This window comes from Psittacula echo (assembly GCF_963264785.1).
Source record: "Psittacula echo genome assembly, chromosome: 3".
NCBI lineage: Eukaryota > Metazoa > Chordata > Aves > Psittaciformes > Psittacidae > Psittacula > Psittacula echo.
The window spans coordinates 75,169,403-75,188,339 of NC_137736.1; the positions used below are offsets into that span (position 1 = coordinate 75,169,403).

At 37.1% G+C, this 18,937-nt stretch overlaps 1 protein-coding gene across 1 annotated transcript in view; it reads right to left on the reverse strand.

Moving 5' to 3' along the window:
* Nucleotides 1–5,051: 5,051 nt before the first annotated feature.
* Nucleotides 5,052–18,937, reverse strand: part of GPC5 (glypican 5) — a gene marked incomplete at both ends in the record, with an annotated part of 674,493 nt that continues 660,607 nt past the window's right edge. Inside the window, 1 exon segment of the mRNA XM_080612532.1 lies at nt 5,052–5,212. Coding sequence (XP_080468658.1) covers nt 5,052–5,212 — 161 coding nt within the window.

The window sequence follows — 18,937 nt, forward strand, 5'->3', positions numbered from 1 at the left end:
ATGCAAATTTTGTCTGTCAAAATTTGTGAAGCCATATTTTTTGTTCATGCATTCACCAGGAGTTAGAACTTTAATAATAACTTGCTGAGATTTGTAGGAGGAGAATCTGGGTTTTAGTAGTCTAATGTAGTTAGGAACACTTTTTTTTTTTTCCTATTATAATCAGTGGTGACTCAGAGCACATAGAAAAATGCATAGTTTGCTGAATAAGATTAATGTTTACACAAGTATATCAAGTATATTAAGAACTGAAGTTAACAAAAAAAACCTAAACAGAGTTTCAACCACTTCTTATAATTCAGGCTCCTGAAAACATGCTATGGAAATATTAAGGTTAAACTCAAATCTTTGATAGGTTAATCTAAACCAAACCATGCTATAATATGAACAAGAATATTATCTTAGTAAACACATAAAAAAGCAGGCATAGAGAAATAAATGTGTGTCTATCTATCTGTCTATCTATCTACAGAAAAAAAGCACATTACATTGCTATAGCTATGCTTCATCTTTTACTAGTCATGAAAGGAACAATAATATTTCCTTCTGAAGAAAATAATTGCCTTTAGTTCTCTTTCACCAGATACACTTAGGAAAATCCTAGGACATCAGTTATGAGAAAAAGTACTTCAGTACTTTTTCTCCAGGAGGTACAAGTACATTTAAACATACAGGTGCATTTAAAGAAAATAAAAAAACGAACACTAAAGAATCATAGAATAATTTAGGTTAGAAAAGACCTTTTAGATCATCAAGTCCAACTGTTAACTGACAAGTCCACCATTAAGCCATGCCCCTAACTGCCATATCTACTCCATTTGCACACAGCAGGTCCAGTGAGGTCCCTTCCCTAGTTGGCTAACTCAGCAGCTGTGTCAGGAAGTTATCTTCCACATGCTCCAGGAACCTCCTACACTGTTTTTTCTCTGCTGTATAGTATTTCCATCAAACATTTGGTAAGTTGAAGTCCCCCATGAGAACCAGGCTTATGATCTCAAGACTTTTGCCAGCTACTTATTGTCTGCTTCTTCATCCTGGCTGGGTGGTCTATAACAGACTCCCATCAAGACTCTCACTACTGTGCTCTCAGACCCCACCTGCAGTACTGGGTTCAGGTCTGAGGGCCCTATAGAAGAAGGAGTCCAGAGGAGTGCCACAAAGATGCTCAGAGGGCTGGAGCACCTCTCTTATGAAGACAGGCTGAGACAGATGGAGTTGTTCAGCCTGGAGAAGACAAGGTTCCAGGAAGACTTTCTAGCAGCCTTCCAATAGCCAAAGGGGACCTACAAGAAGTCTGGAGAGGGACTTTTTACAAGGGTATGTAGGGATAGGATGGGGAAGAAAGGTTTAAAACAGTAAGAGGGTAGATTTAGACTAGATATTAGGAAGAAGTCCTTTACTGTAAGGGAGACTCTGGACAGGTTGCCCAGGGAAGCTGTGGATGCCCCATCCCTGGAAATGTTCAAGGCCAGGTTGGATGGAGCTCTGTGAAACCTGGTATAGCGAAAAGTGTCCCTACCCGTGGCAGGGGGGTTGGAACTAAATGATCTTTAAGGTTCCTTCCAACCTAAACCATTCTATGATTCTATATCTACCTTGTTGGACTTCCCACTGATTCTTACCCATATCTTACCTATCATCACCATCATTAAGCTTTAGACAATCAAAATGTTTTCCTAACATACAGGGCTACCCCACTACCTCTCCTTCCTTGCCTATCCCTTCTGAAGACCTTTCAGACATCTGTTGCAGCACTCCAGTTGTGTGAGTCATCCTACCACGTTTCCCTGATGGCAACTATGTCATAGTTTTCCTGCTGTACAGTGGCTTCCAGCTCCTCCTGTTTCTTGTCCATACTGCACGCTTTGGTGTAGATGCGCTTCAGTTGGGCAATTGATCCCACCACCTGTGCAATGTCGAAGATAAGGGGAACAGGCCAGGATAATACTGCGAGATAACAGACTAGTACTTAACATATACCTGAAAAGGCCTTAGGACCTAATTACTGTCATTGTTTGAAAACAGGACTTGTGTTTTCAAAGCACTATAGAATAAACTATTATATCATTATCTACTTGCTGCTACCAATAAGGTCTTGAGCAACACACAAAAGTGAGGAATGGAAAACCAGTTCTTCAAGAGATAAATAAAATTCTATGTAATAAGTATTGGTAGATTTTTTTTTTCTTAATTTCTGAATCTCTTACTCAAAGTTTTGATCCATTTTCCTTGAAGTGACTAATAGTGATCGTTGTTCAAAAATAATGTTGCCAGACTAGATCAACTATTGGTTTCAGCTGGCATGAAAAAGGAAAAGAGTGAAATCAGACTTTTTTTCCCAGAATTACAAATGTCATCATTTTGGTGTACGCTGAGACAACAAGTGAATTTGAAAGATCGGTTTACAAAACCCACAAAAGAAAAAGAAGGTCAAGTAAAATGTACACACTGGCACACATGCCTATTAATGATGTTTATCTAGGCATGGAATTGCTCTTAGGAATGTTCACTTGTTTTCTAAATTTATATCTATTTACCTGTATGTTGTAGTGCGTGCACTAATAACTAATGCATGCATTTGGGAATAAAAATATTTACATATGTTTGTTTATATGTCTCATATAAAATTAACTTTTTACAGTCTAGGAAGAGTTCTAGGTACAGTATGATTGCATATAATACTTAACAATTAATTTTTTTCTCTTTTAAAGGACTCTAAAGGAGAAATATCTACAAGATATTCTTAAATACTTTTTAGTTAAGATGACATAGGAATTAGTCATGGCAGGATAATCAAGTATTGTAACAGTTATATATAATGTACTATTAGTACTGTGGAACACTAGCTTGCCTCGTCTTATAAGAATAACAACTTCAGCTAGGATTCATGTTGTGATTCAGATTTGCATTCATGTGTGTCACTGCTTCAACTAGGTATCTAAGCTCCCTATATTATTGATGGACACTTGGTGTTATGCTTCATGGACCCACATATGCACATCTAGATCTTTTTGAGATACACAAGGATATCCCACTTAGCCTACAGCTGCTGCTCTGGATAGCTACCATTTAAGAAAGCCTCTGGAATTTCCCATACATCCTGCATCATACATGTCAGTCTCATCAGGATGTCTTGGATACTGCAATAAATCTCAGGTGCACCAGACATCCTGTTTCAGGCAAATGAGTAGCTTTCTTAGGTGCCTATGAGCCGAATAATCTACTGGGCTTCATTTACAAATGTGTTGACAAAGGGCTCTGGCCACTTGCCCACACAAAGACCTGAGGCCCTTCAGAGCAGTAGCTGGACAGCCGGGTGGATTTTTTTGCAGCATCTTAACTGGCACTTGTTGCTGGTATTTCAGCAGTTGAATGTTACCCCGTATTTTCATTGACTGCAGCGACAGCTTAGAGACATAGCGCACATATGTAATAGGTATATAGCATGTATATAAATATCTGTATGTGGACATGCAGATTAAGATACCTTAATCCAACACTGAATCCTAACCTTTCTGTTATCTCTAGATAAAATGTAGTTATATATATATCTGTGTTTACATATACAGCATCCAATACGTAGGCTTTTTCTGAACTATGAAATGTCATTCCTACTAAAATTAGCTCAGTTTACACTACGGATCTTTTTCCTTTTTGGAAAAAGACAGAAGGGCAAATTCAACATTTTCTATTTTACAGGGATCACATCCCAAAACACAGGACTTTAAATACAAAACTCAAGTGCTGATCAATTATTGAAATCGTTGCTATCAGTTATATGTAGGGTTTTGAATAGCAGCACAAACTCCACATCAAGACCAGTTATTCCTGGTTTACCCAGGGGTTGATACTTCCTGATTTCTCCATTAACTTCCTGAACAATGCAACAGAGTGCACTCTCAACAAGTTCTCACAAAGGATACAAAAATGGGAGGAGTAGGTGATACACCAGAGAGTTGTTCTGCCATTCAAAGGGACCCTGACAGATTGAGGAAATGGCTTGATAGGAACCTCATGAAGTTCAAGAAACACCAAATCCTTCAGCTGGGGAGGAATAACCACATGCACCAGTGCATGCTGATGCGTGCTGGTTGGGAAGCAGCTTTGGTGAGAATGGTCTGGGGGTCCTGATGGATGCCAAGTTGAACATGACCTAAAAATGTGCCCTGGCAACACAGATGACAAATATCTTCCTAGGGTGAATTAGGAAAGGTGCTGCCAGCAAGTCAAAGGAGGTGATTGTCTCCCTCTGCTCAGCACTAGTGAGACCATACCTAGAGTGCTGTGCCTATGTCCAGGGTCCCAAGGAAAAGAGAGACGTGGACATATTGTACAGAGTCCTGCAAAGGGCCATGATGATGCAAAGGGATGGGAACAAGTCTTATACAAGGAGATGGTGAGACAGCTGGGACTGTTTGGCTTAGAGAAGGGAAGATACAGGGGGGATTTCTCAAGTGTATAAATTACTGATAAGGGGAGTAAAGAAGATGCAACCAAACTTTTCTCAGTGGTGCCCAGTGACAGGACAAGAGGCAATGAGCACAAACTGAAATATGGTAGATAACATTTTAATGTAAGAAAAAACTTTTTTTTGTGATGAGTGGAACAGGTTGCCCAGAGAGGCTACACAGTCTTCATCCTTGGGGACATTCAAATACCAACTGCACTTCGCCTTGGGCAGCTTGCTCTACTTGACTCTGCTCTGAGCACAGGGTTGGTTTAGACGATCTCCAGCAGCCCCTCCATGACTCCATGTTTCTCTGATCTCTTTTTTACAAATTGTTTTTAAGAGAAAGATTGTCATAGTCAACCTATTTTTAACATAAAATATTTGAAAAGGAAACATGATTTTGTGTGACTATACAGGTGTTAAAAAAAGACCACAGGAAAAATATACACAAATTTGTTCATGTTCAGGCCTAAGATCAGAAGGCTGATATTATATAAGCTATCATGAATATTGCTATATCCACCAGATTTCTTATTCAAGGCCTATGAGTAGGGATAAATAGATGACAATGAGACACATATATCAAGCCAGAGCTAAACAGTTACCAAAGACTGAGAAATAGTGTTACCAAACTAATCAGCATAAATGTCATATAATCAGCCGTTGTTGTACATCCTGCTCCAGTTGTGTCTAAAGTGCTGCCATCTTTGGTTTGATGGATTTGCTTTACGTCACTGAGGTCCATCTTGTCTGGCATCCCTGCTGAGACAAATAAGAAAACACAGTATGATGCATGCTGTGTCACTACTGGCAACATGTTATAGCTAGAACAAATTTAAATATCCTCAGCACACAGACTGTCACAGTTTAGTTTGTAATCCTGATGTTACTGCCAAATTCAAAATCCTTTAGAAATGCATCTAGAAGTGTTGAAAGTAGTTCAGCGGTCTGCCAGCTCTGAACAAAGTTGTTCTTGTAGAAATAAATCTCAACAAATATTTGCAGACTGAAGTGAACAGTTGTGAAAATCCCAGTAGTACCTAGAAGTCTACTGCTCATATCTTCCTTGGATTTGAAGGAAAAATGAAACAATTTAATGTGAAATTTTTTGTGTCTGGGTCCCAATATTATTCCAAAATAGCATAAACCTGGTGGAAGGTATGCAGTGAAGTATACCTGTTGCTATGTAAACTCTTCATTTCAGCACAACTTAAAGAGACTTTGCAACATTGATAGGCAAAATTGCAAAGCTAACTTTAAAAAGGAACTCATTTACTGAGTTCCCTGCTGAATATTTGTACTTTTTTGGATCAGAGTAAATATCTCTAAACAGCGCTTTCTACGGAAGAAGGCTGTAATCACACATTATGTTTCCTCTGCTTGCTTAAACAATTGGAGACAGAAGGTCTTGGAGACAATTCAGATTTGGTAGCATTGTCAGCTGCTTGTATTTGCTGTGCATACTTCTAGACTAACTGTCTTATCCCATACAACAGCTTGTGGCATGCCACTATCAATTAAAATTAACAAGTCTAAATTCAGTGTTATTACATGCAACAAATATTGACATTGTAATTACACTGAGACTGAAAAAGGCTGCATATAAAGCAAAGTCAATATTTATGTAATTAGGTCAATACATATGTAATTCAGATGGTAAACTCTACTGTTGGAACAGCAGCATTAATAGAAGCTGTACTGAGCTGACATATTGATTTTACAGTCTGAGATTCTGCATTATTATTCATTGTTTAAGGTACTTCTTTCCTCTGTATCATTATGAAAGATGAATAAACTGGTGATTTTTTATTAGTAGTAGTATTCAAAAAGACTGTGATGAAGTATAAGCACTTTAGTCATGGTGTTATCCTCTTTTAAGCTAGCTTAACAGAAACTACAGAGAAACCTCATTTTTAAAAGGAATGACTTTTTTGGTGGTTGTGATAGAAATACTCTTTTCTCTAAAAGCAGCTTGAAAGCTGCTCTTTGTGAACTTGCTGGATGTACTCAAATCTCCTTCCTGTAGCTCTGAAAAAAATGCATTAAGGGAAGAGCTAGCTGAAGTCAAACATGTTGTCTGAAAAACCTTCTACAATGAATTTGTCTTGGTTGCTGCTGGACTTAGCAGAATATACTGCTTTTTTTTTTTTTTTTTTTTTTTTGTGGATTTATTAATCCAGTGATCTTGCCTGCCTGGAACTGATGAAAATTAACTCTACAAGTATAATTCAAGTGTACATACAAGGAGGAAGAATGGTAATAGATGTTGAGAAAGAGGGAATACAACTTCTCCTTATCATGCATGTTTGGCAACCTGTCTAGAAAAAGATCAGTCACTCAGCACTTCACTGAATGAATGTTTCGTAGCTCACCAAAGAATGTTTATCAAGATGTTTTTTTCAGGGAAGTTTTGTTAAGTAGAACAATGACAAAAAAAAATGGTTTGGGTCAGTTTTTTGGAGCATAAGTGAGGTTTTTCAATATTTAAAAAGACTAATTTCAACAGACAGTGAAAAATTCAATTCTCATCTATTCAACAATGCCATTCACTTATTGCTATAGGTGTAATGGGGTAGATTGTTCCCAGTGTATTTAGAGATGCACTGTCACAGTAGTGAAAGATATGGCCTTAAACATTTTAAACATCCAGGATATCACTTGTTATAAAATATAATATTAACTATAAATTTAATTCTTACACCTACATTGTTCTTCCTATTTAAATAATGAGGTTCTCTTGTCCATTATGCATCAGGATATACATATATGTCACCTTTCACATATCATAGTCAGTAATGGAAGTTATCCTTTCTTCTAAATTAATTTTGTAGTTCACAGTAAACTTGCAATGAGAGCTACCCAAATATTTGAAGCAGAATAGATCAAAGCAAAAAGCAAATCTTTTTGGTTTTAGTTTCCTCACATGCTAGAAGCTGGAGTTGTGTTACAGAAAAGACATAAAAGTTTTCCAATTATTTCAAATTGTCTCTGATAAATGTCTATCTTAGTATCAAAATCATACGAATTATATTTTGATGAAAAATGGTAAAATTCAGAATTTTCAGCTGAGACTCAGAGGGTTTTTTCCTGAAGAAAAACAAGAACTGCAGCAGAACAGAAGATAAATTGCTTGCGAATTACAATCCAATATATATATTATATATCTATCTGTATATATATATGTATTAAAATCCAAATATAACGTTTGCATAAAGCAAAGATGCCAAGTTTCACATTACCTGTCCCCAGTACCAAATGTGAAATGTAGTGAGTGGATGCAATTTAAAATACTGTCCTGCTCTGCTTTAGAAAAAACTAATCAGTAAAAGAATTTCACCAGACATTGTGATAAATATTACAGCATCTCATTGTAGTATAATAGCAGCAGAATATTTTAATGCTTTTTAAGATCTTCTAAAGACACATGAATCTTGCGATAGGTAATGGTACTGGCAGCCTTGAAAGCTGACCTGTTATGTTCTCCAGAATAGCTACAGCAACAGCACAATTACCTTCCAATATTCAGCAAAAGCCTTTAAGCTACATTTAATGAGTCAAACCTAAAGTCATGGAAGATTTTCATTTGGCATGGAGCTTTTCTACAGAGATTTTAAAAATATCACTAAAATGGGCTATAACTCTTGAGCAGTAGATGCTTGCCTACCAAGGGCCATCCTTTAACTTTAAACATCTTAAACATTTTAAATTGAACATTATCTAATAATGGACTAGTTTGAAACAAAACCAGAAAGTGTTTGTGTAACTGTAGTCTAACCTCAAACACCTTGCTGAATTATATTCTATCTGCTGAGTAACATATATCAGGACTAATGTGGGTCTTCAAGGGAAATGAAGCTGCCAAATGAGCTGCTGTGGGAATCCTGCTGGATGCAAACACTGTCAAAGACTCAGAAAGAAGGAAGAAGTGGATTTATTGCTGTGCATCATTCTTATATTGTTTTGGAAGATTCAAATATGGCTTTTATGGTACAAGCATTTTTCTATGAGCTTCAAATAAGAGGAAGAATTTGAGTTGAAGATGGAACAGTGTTTCAGATGATAGGAAAAAAAAAAAGTGGAATGTAACTTCTGCAAGACAGCACTCCTCTAAAGTTGTATGCAAAATTCTTCTTAGAAGGGCAAGTAATTATTTCAATCATTAAGCGTAAGCTAATTTTTGGGATCTTATAACACATGAGCTGTGAATAAAAGCACAAATAACTAGTTGAAGTTCTGTCCCAAAATTCATAAGAAAGATCAAGAAGAAGCTTTATGAGATGTTAATGAAATATGTAAAGGTCAGATGAATAGACCAAAACCATGATGCATTGTACATGAATGTTTAAATGTTAACTTGGAAATGTAATTTACAATAATAAGATAACTGCAAAAGGCTGACATGTAGGCATGTTGGCCATGAATTGATAGATGTTATTAAGAAGCAACAATATTTTGGGGAAGCAGAAAATAAATTTGGATGCAACTGACAAAGTAAACTGAAGAATTTGTAAGAAAAGGTGAAAAGAAGAGTAGCATAATGATTTAGAGGAATTAAGGGACAGTAACACCAGAGCAATGAGTTCAGGATTTTGCAGCTAGCAAGAGCTAGGGCAATCTCCTTACTGTGTCAAGGAAATACCAACACTGCCTAGTATCAACATATTATTGTAGTATGAAGGAAGACATAATATTAGTTTGATTCCTCTAATTCACAATAATAACTTTATGCAGTTAACCTTAAGACAAAAATCATTAATTGATTTTAACAAAAAAAAAAGAAAAAAACCCCTCAAAACCTTCACTTCGCATTTTCATTCCCTAAATTAAAATGTTATTTACAAGACTTTTTTTTTTTTTTTTTTTTTTTTTTTAATTAGCCAATCTTTTACCATCTGGAAATTTTAAAGCTTCTAATAGATGTCTCATCCTTTTTACTGTTTGGTGGTATGCTTTTTGTTTTTTTGAGTTTTTTTCCCAAGTTTTATTCATAACTACAGAATATCATGAAAAATATTTCAAAACATAGCTATATTAACTAGATCATGAGCTGTATATAAACACCTTGGACATGTTTCTGTTTATATGTAGCAGTTGCTGTGGAAATTTGCATTTCCTACTTTAAATAATATATGTATTCCTTTAGCAAAAGAGTAGTTATATATGAGAAAAAAATATTCAGTATATGTCAGATCATTCCCCAGCTAGTGTGTTTAAGACATCAATCTTTAAAATAATCACAAAATATTATTCTTCGAATATTCTTCCATGTGAAGTTCATGTGCTGTCGGCATGAAGAGTCAATAAAGGGAGAAGAATATGTCTTCTTTCTTGGTAAACATAGGGTTGTCCCTAAAAGGAAAGCATATGCTGTACTGTGCTTGAACTTATACCCTTCTTACAGTACACATGTAGCAGTGTATGTATTCACCCTCTTCAGGAAATCTGTGTGTTTTTGTGATGTAATGCAACATTTGCCCTCTTCATTGCACAGTAAGTGAAAAGGAAAAGATCAGTGGAGTTGGAATGGGTGATGTCAGAGATCACTTTCAACCCCAACAATTCTGTGATTCAGCGATTCTGTAAGTATTAAATGTTTCACAATTCCACATTAGTCATGAGCAAACAAGCAAAGAGAAAAACCCCACTGGATTTCACTACAAGTAGTACAGAGGGAAAGAATACTTACACTGCCTTACAATTCTTTGACTACATAATTTTTGAAGTTGTGAACAGTGATATAAGATATTTTCTGCTGAAAATTAAGTCGGGAATCAACCTAGTGAAAAATGTACCTCTGCTTTATTTTGTTTAGTTTTCATTTAATGAAGGAGAAATTAACAGCTGTTCCACAGAGGCTGAAGAATGTCAAAATTTTCAACCATTTTTCCAATGAAGCTTTGGGGATTTTTAGGCTTTAATTTTAGACAAAAATAAATTATCTAGCATTGCAGAGTGGTTTGCAGTATCTGAATCAAAAATCAGTTTACTCAGGTGAATTCTGAATATTTCAAGCTTCTCTTCCAGTGAAGCAAAATCTTCTACAAGGTTCATGAGGAAAGAAGAGAAGATGCAACATTATTCATTTAGAATGCATGTTTTAGCATTATGGAATCTATTGTTACACAAACATATGTACAACTGTTGCCCTACCAATGAAATTAATGAAATAGCACAGAGAACAGGCTTCACTGATTATGGCATTATGCTGATGCTTAAATGGTGAGCTTAAGAAGATAATAACAGATGATATGTAAGGCATCATTAATTCCACTTAGTTTTTCATATCTGTATGGTTTATATCTACAGCTAGGGTTCAGTTGGTTAAACATAGCTATCTACAGATATTTTAGGTGCAGGGGAGGAGGTATTTCACTTGGCATACAGTTGCCTTACCAAAAAAAGAAAAAAAAAAGAAAACAAAACCAAGAAGACTTATGCTTATAAAACCCTTTAAGGATTTCTTGGACATCCTAGAGCATCTCCAGTGGCTTTTGGCACTTCTGTTTAGACAACTGAATACTGCCCTGCATCAAAGTTACTGCAGCTCCCATCATAATGAATGTAGAGAAATAAATAAATGTAGAAGAAGATGGAATATCCAGAGGTAGATATTTAGTCTGAATCTGGACAGATAAATCCTGTACTTCCTCACATTAGCAGGCTCACCGCTGAGTGACCAGCGAATATTTTTCAACATATTCCCTGTCATTACGCTTTATATCTTTGGTGGAAGTGCAAAACTGAATACCAAATCTTATAGTCTGACAATGTGTTTACTGTTACAGTACAGTCATTGCAGCTAAATACAGAATGCAGCTAAATGCAGAAGGAGATCCTTCATGCAAAGTGGTGATGAGTGCTTCTGTCTACTGTCAGCAATAGCAACACATAGAAGAAAGTGCTAAACAAATCTCCACTACGTAGTACAATGGCCTGCATCTCTTTTAAGCCACATACAGTGGTCTACTTGCTTAAAGAACCTCTTGCCATTTTGTTTGTTTGCTTTTAGTTCAAAGTGTCCAAAAAAAAAAAAAAAAAGAGGGCTGTGCTGCAACCCACCGTTTGGTTTTTAAAACATGAAACTGGAGCAGCACACTGCAGGCTCTGAGATGTGATAACCAGGCATGGGAAAGTGTTTCAAAAAAGAAAAGCCTGCTGTTGAGGGACTTTGTAGGGCAGAGAAATCCAAGCCTTCAGCTGTCTGGTTTGTGTTGCCTTTTGGAAGCAGTTCTTGGAATGAATTATCCACAGAACTTGAGGTTTGTTTTGGAGGGACATATGTGGTTTTCCTTAATGCTGAGCCATGGAGTGAAGTAATGCGTACGCAATGTGGGTAATGGGAGCTGAAACCAGCAGACAACTCACAAGCTGTTACCTGACAGCATAGACATAGCCAGTAAAATCACTTAAATTTGGAGAATTGCTTAGTATCATAGGAAGGTTCTGTACTATGCTATAAATTCTAGCAGCAAATTCTTAATGTCCTCCTGTGTCTCACCTCTGCATTTTGACAGTAATTTCTTTTAGTGAAATGCAATTGTGTAGGTTTCACCGCTAAGTACCTCAAGAAGCCTGTATCAGACCTGAGGCAGGACCTTGAGGATAACTACCAAGGACTGAACTTGAACTACATGCCACAGGGTGATGTGGAACAGGAAAATGATGTTCACTCAGGAGACAAGCCAACTGCAAATTTACGTCTAGCTTGCATCTACAAAGGCACATCATCAGTGACTGGGATTTCTGAGTCTGTATGTGAAGGGTGGTCATAATCAAGCCATCATTACATTTCTTTATCTCTCAGAGTAACTTTCTTGTGCTGTATTCACTCTATCCTTACATGACAGAATTTCCACCAGTTTCTCTAAGGAAAATGAAGTCACTGTCCATATTACGTAGTATGCCATAACATGTTGCAGTTAAGACCTCTTTGAAACACTGTACTGAGCTGTTGTTTTTGCTTTCTGCCTAATGCACTAACCATAGATGCTGTTATAAAGAAACTTGCTGAAACAGGTAAATGACACTTGTTTGGAGGAAACACTGGAACAGGCTGCCCAGGGAGGTTGTGGAGTCTCCTTCTCTGGAGACGTTCAAAACTTGCCTGGACGCCTTCCTGTGTAACCTCATCTAGGTGTTCCTGCTCCGGCAGGGGGATTGGACTAGATGATCTTTTGAGGTCCCTTCCAATTCCTAATATTCTATGATTCTGTGATTCTGTGAAATAATTTGATCTCAAATCCTCTTTTTTTGACTTCATATATTCTAATGATCATTGTAATAATACACGTATTATCACAAATAGCAATTAAAAATGCACAGGGAATATCAAGATGCAAGAAACAAAGGAATAGTATTACTGTTATTGGCAGAAAGTAATTAAGAAGTCTGCCTAATGTCATTAGTGAGAGAATTCTGCATGGTTAACGATATATTAGGAAATGAATCCAACATATTATGTTTAACTGCTCATATTTTAAGAAACCTGTATATGTGAGAAATAGAATGTAACCAAGGATCTTAACATATAAGTCTGGCAAGTCATTTTAACTCAAGAGCAGCAGACATAAAGTCTCTAGTCTAGAATTTGTAAGTTTTCTTTTAAAGTTGACAGTGGCATTTGTTCCACATTATACATTGATGAACTCATTATTTCCATTTGGAAAACAAAGCTTTTATGAGTTAATATAACACAAAAAAATGTTGTCACAAAACAAAACTTTTCCATTTATTTTGCATTCTTAAGAATCAGGAGATAACATTATTTGTTGAAATAGTTAATGCATGCTGTTTTACTTGTAAGTAATTTTTAGCATATAGCAAAATATTAGATGTCTAACAAACTTGGTTTCGTTTTGCATACAGAGACTAAAGCATAACTGTATTTTTCATCTGAATTAGATGGAAGCACAGTAACCTTCATTAGATCTATTCCTGTCGCTCTCTCATGCAATAACTTCTAAATTCACATTCATTATAAGTCTTGGTCATTAGTGCCCAAGGGTGCTAGAATCAGCATTGTCGATAATGTCTGTTTTAAATGAAGAAATCCATCTTTTCAATCCTTTTCACTATTGAGGAACTTTTAGCCTTTATCATTAACCTATGCAAAGGCTTTGTAATCAATACAAAATTATAATAAGGCTAAAGACCCATAAATCAGACTGAGTAAAAGTAAGCAAATTCTTCATTCTTTGAATTTTTATCTGATCAGGACTAATTTCCTTCCTATGAGTCAGATGTCCCATATAAATTACTCTCCATTCTTTTCTAATCTCTTTTTTCAATTTGCTGTAGGAGATTTATAATCAACAATTCTGGTTTATACAAAACTACCATCTAGAAGAGAGAGAAGAATTTGAACTGAAACTCCTGAAAGTGGTATGTGAACTTGGGTTGAAGTGAAATATTACCAATAAAGCCCATTAAGAAAATGAAATATTTTTCAATTTATCATTTTTTTAAAAAAATCATTCAGATTCCCAAGGTCTATGGCCCAGTTTCACGGTAGCAGTTCATTATTTTACTGTTTGTCTGTATGGTGTTTATAAAATTAAAGCATAAAATCAGTCTTCTCCAGAAGAGAAATCTGAACTAAATTGATTGCCACTTTTAGGATTATGAAGTAACTTTGGTAATTTTTTTTTCAGGTTAGTCCACCTACAATTCCTTTCATTCAGTTTTCTGTTAGAATCACAACCTGTAGATTATTTTAATCCCTCAAAACACTAATATATTAAACTGTCCTTAATTTTTTGCTGTAAAGCATATTTAATGATATATTTCCACAATTTAAGCTGATTTAAGGCAGACCTGCTTGCAGTTGTTTCCTCATCATGTCGGCCGGATGGAGGCTATAAACCTACCTGTTGCCATGCACTGGCACATGCAAGATCCCCAGAGTGAACCTGTTCCCAGAGGTGAGTGACCCTATCTGTGATTTTTCTTGCTGAGTTAGTTTTACTGCAGCTTGAACTTACTTTCAGAACCACCCCATGGTAGGATCAGATGAGTGCTGGCAAAAGGAGAAGGATCATGCTGTTATAATCTGGAAAAGGAAAAAGCTGACTTAACTGTCAGCTAACCATAGCATCATAAAGGACTTGAAACAGAAGTCCTTTATGGAACAGAAACAGACTGTGAAAAATGTATAATCCGCTGTTGATATCTGACATGAACCCACACCAAAGACTGGATTGCTGACAATAAAGAAAGTGTGGAGCAGTAAAGAAGGTAGTAATCCTTGTCTCCATTCCTTCCCTGTAAACAAAAGCACAGCTTTTCTCACTACAAATAAGACTGTCTTCAGTCACTTTCTCTTCCTTTCTAGCATAACTTTTGGTTCCCCAAGTTTTAGCTCATCTATTGTGTTGAAAATGTGTCAAAAGCATATGACTCAAAAGAATCTAGTTTCTGATTATCTTCTTAGAAATGCATTTTCTAAATAGATTATAAGGTTTAAAGATAGTTTTTCATAAAAATTTTTGCTTTCTGATTTTAATTTCAGAGACAGTCCTTTCTGGCAGAGCATTTCAATTTTTTTCAGGCTGTGATAAATACTGTGGTGCTTGCTGATGAATATTGATCTGCATCCCTCAGTGTGTTTTGAAATGCCATGGGAAGTTTTGAGTCTCAGTGCATTCCACAGGTACAAGATCTTTGATCTGAAGTCACTAGAAATAGATAGTTAAACATCTAAATAAATACATTCTTTAGGTTTAGAGATTACTGTCAGGCAATTCAAAGCGTACACCTGGTACCTGTAGCAGTTTTACCTCTCCCTAGGAAAGCTGGCTTTGTTGAATTCATATCAATATGAGATTTCACACAAATACACACTTTCCATTCAGCAACACACAAATAATGCTGCTTCTGTTTGGATCCCAGACATTTGTCCCTGAACAGAAAAAGCCTGCTCTTCCCTTCATGCTCTCACAGCCTAGCAAAGGTGATCATTTACTTGATTGGCTCTGGTCAACTGACTGGGGGGAAGGACTTTCTAAAAAAAGCCAGATATCAGTCTCCAGGCTTGTAACAGAAAAAGCAAGTAATGTAATAACAAGCCTCAAGATAACATGTGGGAAAAATGAAAAGAAATATTGAGGTAAGAAGATGATTTATTTGTTTTCCAGATAGTATGGATATGAGTGAAGTCAAAACAAAAGCAAATCTATATGGTTTCAAGAGTTTCCTCTTAAAAATACATAAATTGTGTCTGCTCCTTCCCTCTAACTGAAGGGGAAGGCCCTTCTAACTTAACTTACTTAGCTAACTTAAGCATAAAAAAGAAACTGAACTTTTATTTCAGGTTAATTTGATAATTTTGATATATTTTCAAAACAGGTTTTTAGTCACAATACAGCTCTTCAAAGAGAACAGATAGACGAGAAACAGCTAAACTTCCCGAGTTTAACTTTTGAACCTGAAGATATTGATCCAAGGAAGAAAGAATTGAGTAACAAATGGATGAGAGCTGAAAAGCAAAGAGAAGAGAGAAAGGTGACCTCTATTTAAAGTAACACTATGTGGACTGTAGATAAAGTTAACTTTAAACTTTAAAGGTATTATAAGTTTGCACTTTTTGGGGGGGTTAGGAGGCACTAATTTTGGCTTTAGACCTACTTCTAGTGGGACATGGTAAGTTGAGCTGTACCATTGTCAGTGAAGAGGCATGTGAAAATGTTAAAGGCACTAGCTTTTCATCCATGGGTGAGTCATGGAGACTGAGGGGATACACTATGGAGTCATTCTGAGAGATTTCTTTTTATTTTAAGCTACCAAGTTCTTATCTTGACTGTTCACTGCCTTTAAGCATAAATGTTCTAATTAAGTATCAGCAGACCAAGACCACTTCCTCCACCACACTCCTGCTTTCTGGTGAAGCATCAGCGTTCAGCAGGGGAACGAAAGATGATAAAAGTGACCTTGGCAGACAACACTACTCACCTTTTTCTTCTTTTAGATGAAAAGAAGGAAGGTTGAACTGAGATCCCACGGGCAGTGAAGCAGAGAAACCTTTTCAAGAAGCCCATACCCAAAAGTTTATGAATGTATGCCAGATAATGTGAGAACAGCAATTCACATCCCTGTCTTTCCTGTATGCTTCTTAAAGTTTTTTTTAAGCTAAGGCGCTTACCTTAGCACAGCAGTCATTTGTTAGGAACTAATGAAAAAAGGGGAATATATCCAGTGGCACATAGACCATCACAGACCATCAGAGGTTTGTTTTTCAGACTGACACAAAAGATTTATGATTTTTTAGAGAGAACAGAGGCCATGAAGTCACTGGCATAGGTCTGAAAGATTGTTCAGGATGGAAAAAGCAAAACCTGGTCCAAATTATATCTATTTCTAGCAATACAGACAGTCCTGAAGCAAGCTATCTTCTTGGGACAATTAGGCTTTTCTCTTTTGAGTGACTCCAAATACAAGCTCTGAAGGAAATTAGTGTGTGTATAAGGTAAAAGGTTAGAGTGCTTGGGTCCTAAATAAATAAAGAAAAATGATTCACTACATAGTGAAAAAAGCCTGCATCTTAGGAAAATGTGAGTTATTTACGTAGATCTTCTCTTACATACTCAATGTTAAAATAACTTGTATACTCCAAAGCATTTGATTTTAGGAGCTATATCCAAAATTTGGTTTATTTTTGTTTTACCACTCATGTAGTTTTTAAAAGCTTATGGAAAAATTGGCAGATGAGGTAAGGTAATGCAATAATAGAGATATTAAGAAAAGTAGACTACTGATCTAGTACCATCAATATCTACAACCAGTATAAGAAGATCAAGACTGAATTTACACAAACCAGAAATCTGTTGTGAAAGGATGGAAATCTTGCATAACTAAAAAGGCAAAATTAGAGCAGAATGAATGAATACATTCAAAAGATAATGCAAGTTAAACAACAAAGTAAATTCTCCAAAAATAGTTCAGCAGAATAAGCAGATGAACTGAACTGCTGAAAAGGCAGACTCTAGGTTTTTTAATAAGTCAATAAAACTATAAAGCTGTGAACGTCATGTAAGCTTAAATGGTAGTCATGACATCTCTTTCCTCCCTTGTGGTGTGCCCTCCTCTTTTGTGCTTTCTGTTTCCTTCAGGTTTGTGGATATCATGTCATGCTCCTCCTCCACAAAGGAAATTAAGAGTCCCAGGACATATCCAGTACACTCTCATCATGCTCCAGCAGTTTCATAGTGTTCTGGTTTAGCAGTAGCAGTAATTTTTTCTACTTAGTAGCTGGTGCAGTGCTGTGTTTTGACTTTCGGCCTGGGGATAATACTGATAAAGCCAATGTTTTCAGTTGCTGGTCAAAATGTTTACCCTGACCAAGGACTTTGTGAGTCTCATGCTCTGCCAGGGAGGATAGGAAGCCAGGAGGAAGCAGAGACAGGACACCTGACCCAAACTAGCCAAAGAGGTATTCCATACCACAGCACGTCATGCCCAGGATGTAACTGAGAATTACCCGGAAGGGCTGGATCACGGTGGAGTGGGGGCGAGGTACCGGTTGGTGAGCGGTTGTATTCTCTTCCCTTGTTATTTCCTTTATCATTATTATTATTGGTGGTAGCAGTAGTGATTTGTGTTATACCTTAGTTACTAAACTGTTCTTATCTCAACCCGTGGGAGCTGCATTCTTTTGATTCTCCTCCTTGTCCCTTCGGGAGCGGGGGCAAGAAAGGTGGGGGGGGAAGTAGACTGCGTGGTTCTAATTTACGGCCTGGGCTTAAACCACGACACATAGTCAGCAGGGAATTAGGGAGCAGCAGAGATGCTCAATGTGTGTATCAGGAGAAGAGTATCAAACTCCTACATCCTGGACATCAGATCAAGATGGTGTCTCTTCACTTTGCCAAGAAAGCTGTTGAGAAACACAGCTGTGAGTCTGGGAGCAGGGTTACAGAAGGTTGAAAGGAGAGATGAATTCTCTGGGGGATTGCTTCTATGTTTGTCTGAGCACTGAGGGTGACCCTAGCACAGTCCGTGTTTTTGCTGGTGGAGTGCAGTCCTGTGGCACCTGAGCAGTCTTGGGTTGGTGACAGTAAGAGTCAGCTACCCAGTGATCCCCAGGCAAGGTGAGGTGCTGAATCAAACCCAGGTCCATCCATGAAGACCAGTCAGGAGCAGCAGCAGCAAATGGGGCCACAGACAGGACTGGAGAAAATGTTTCTTTCAACATTGGTCTGGAGCTATCCAGGAGACAGAATTGGAGATTATATCCACAGAATACCTCAGGGAAGGCCCAGGTGTACAGAACTCAGCTGAAATGCAGCTGCTGAGTCTATGGCCAAGAAGACATGGGTGGAAACTGCAGGTGAGGCTGGTCAGGTCCGTTAAGGTGTGGAATAGGGACTATGGTTACACCTCTATAGCAACTGTCTTTAATTCTTAATTTGTGTAAGTTTCTCAGCGTCCCCAGCTCCCAAGGAACACCCCAAGATCTCATGCTCTTTCCAGAGGGATGCCTAAAACTGAGAAAGG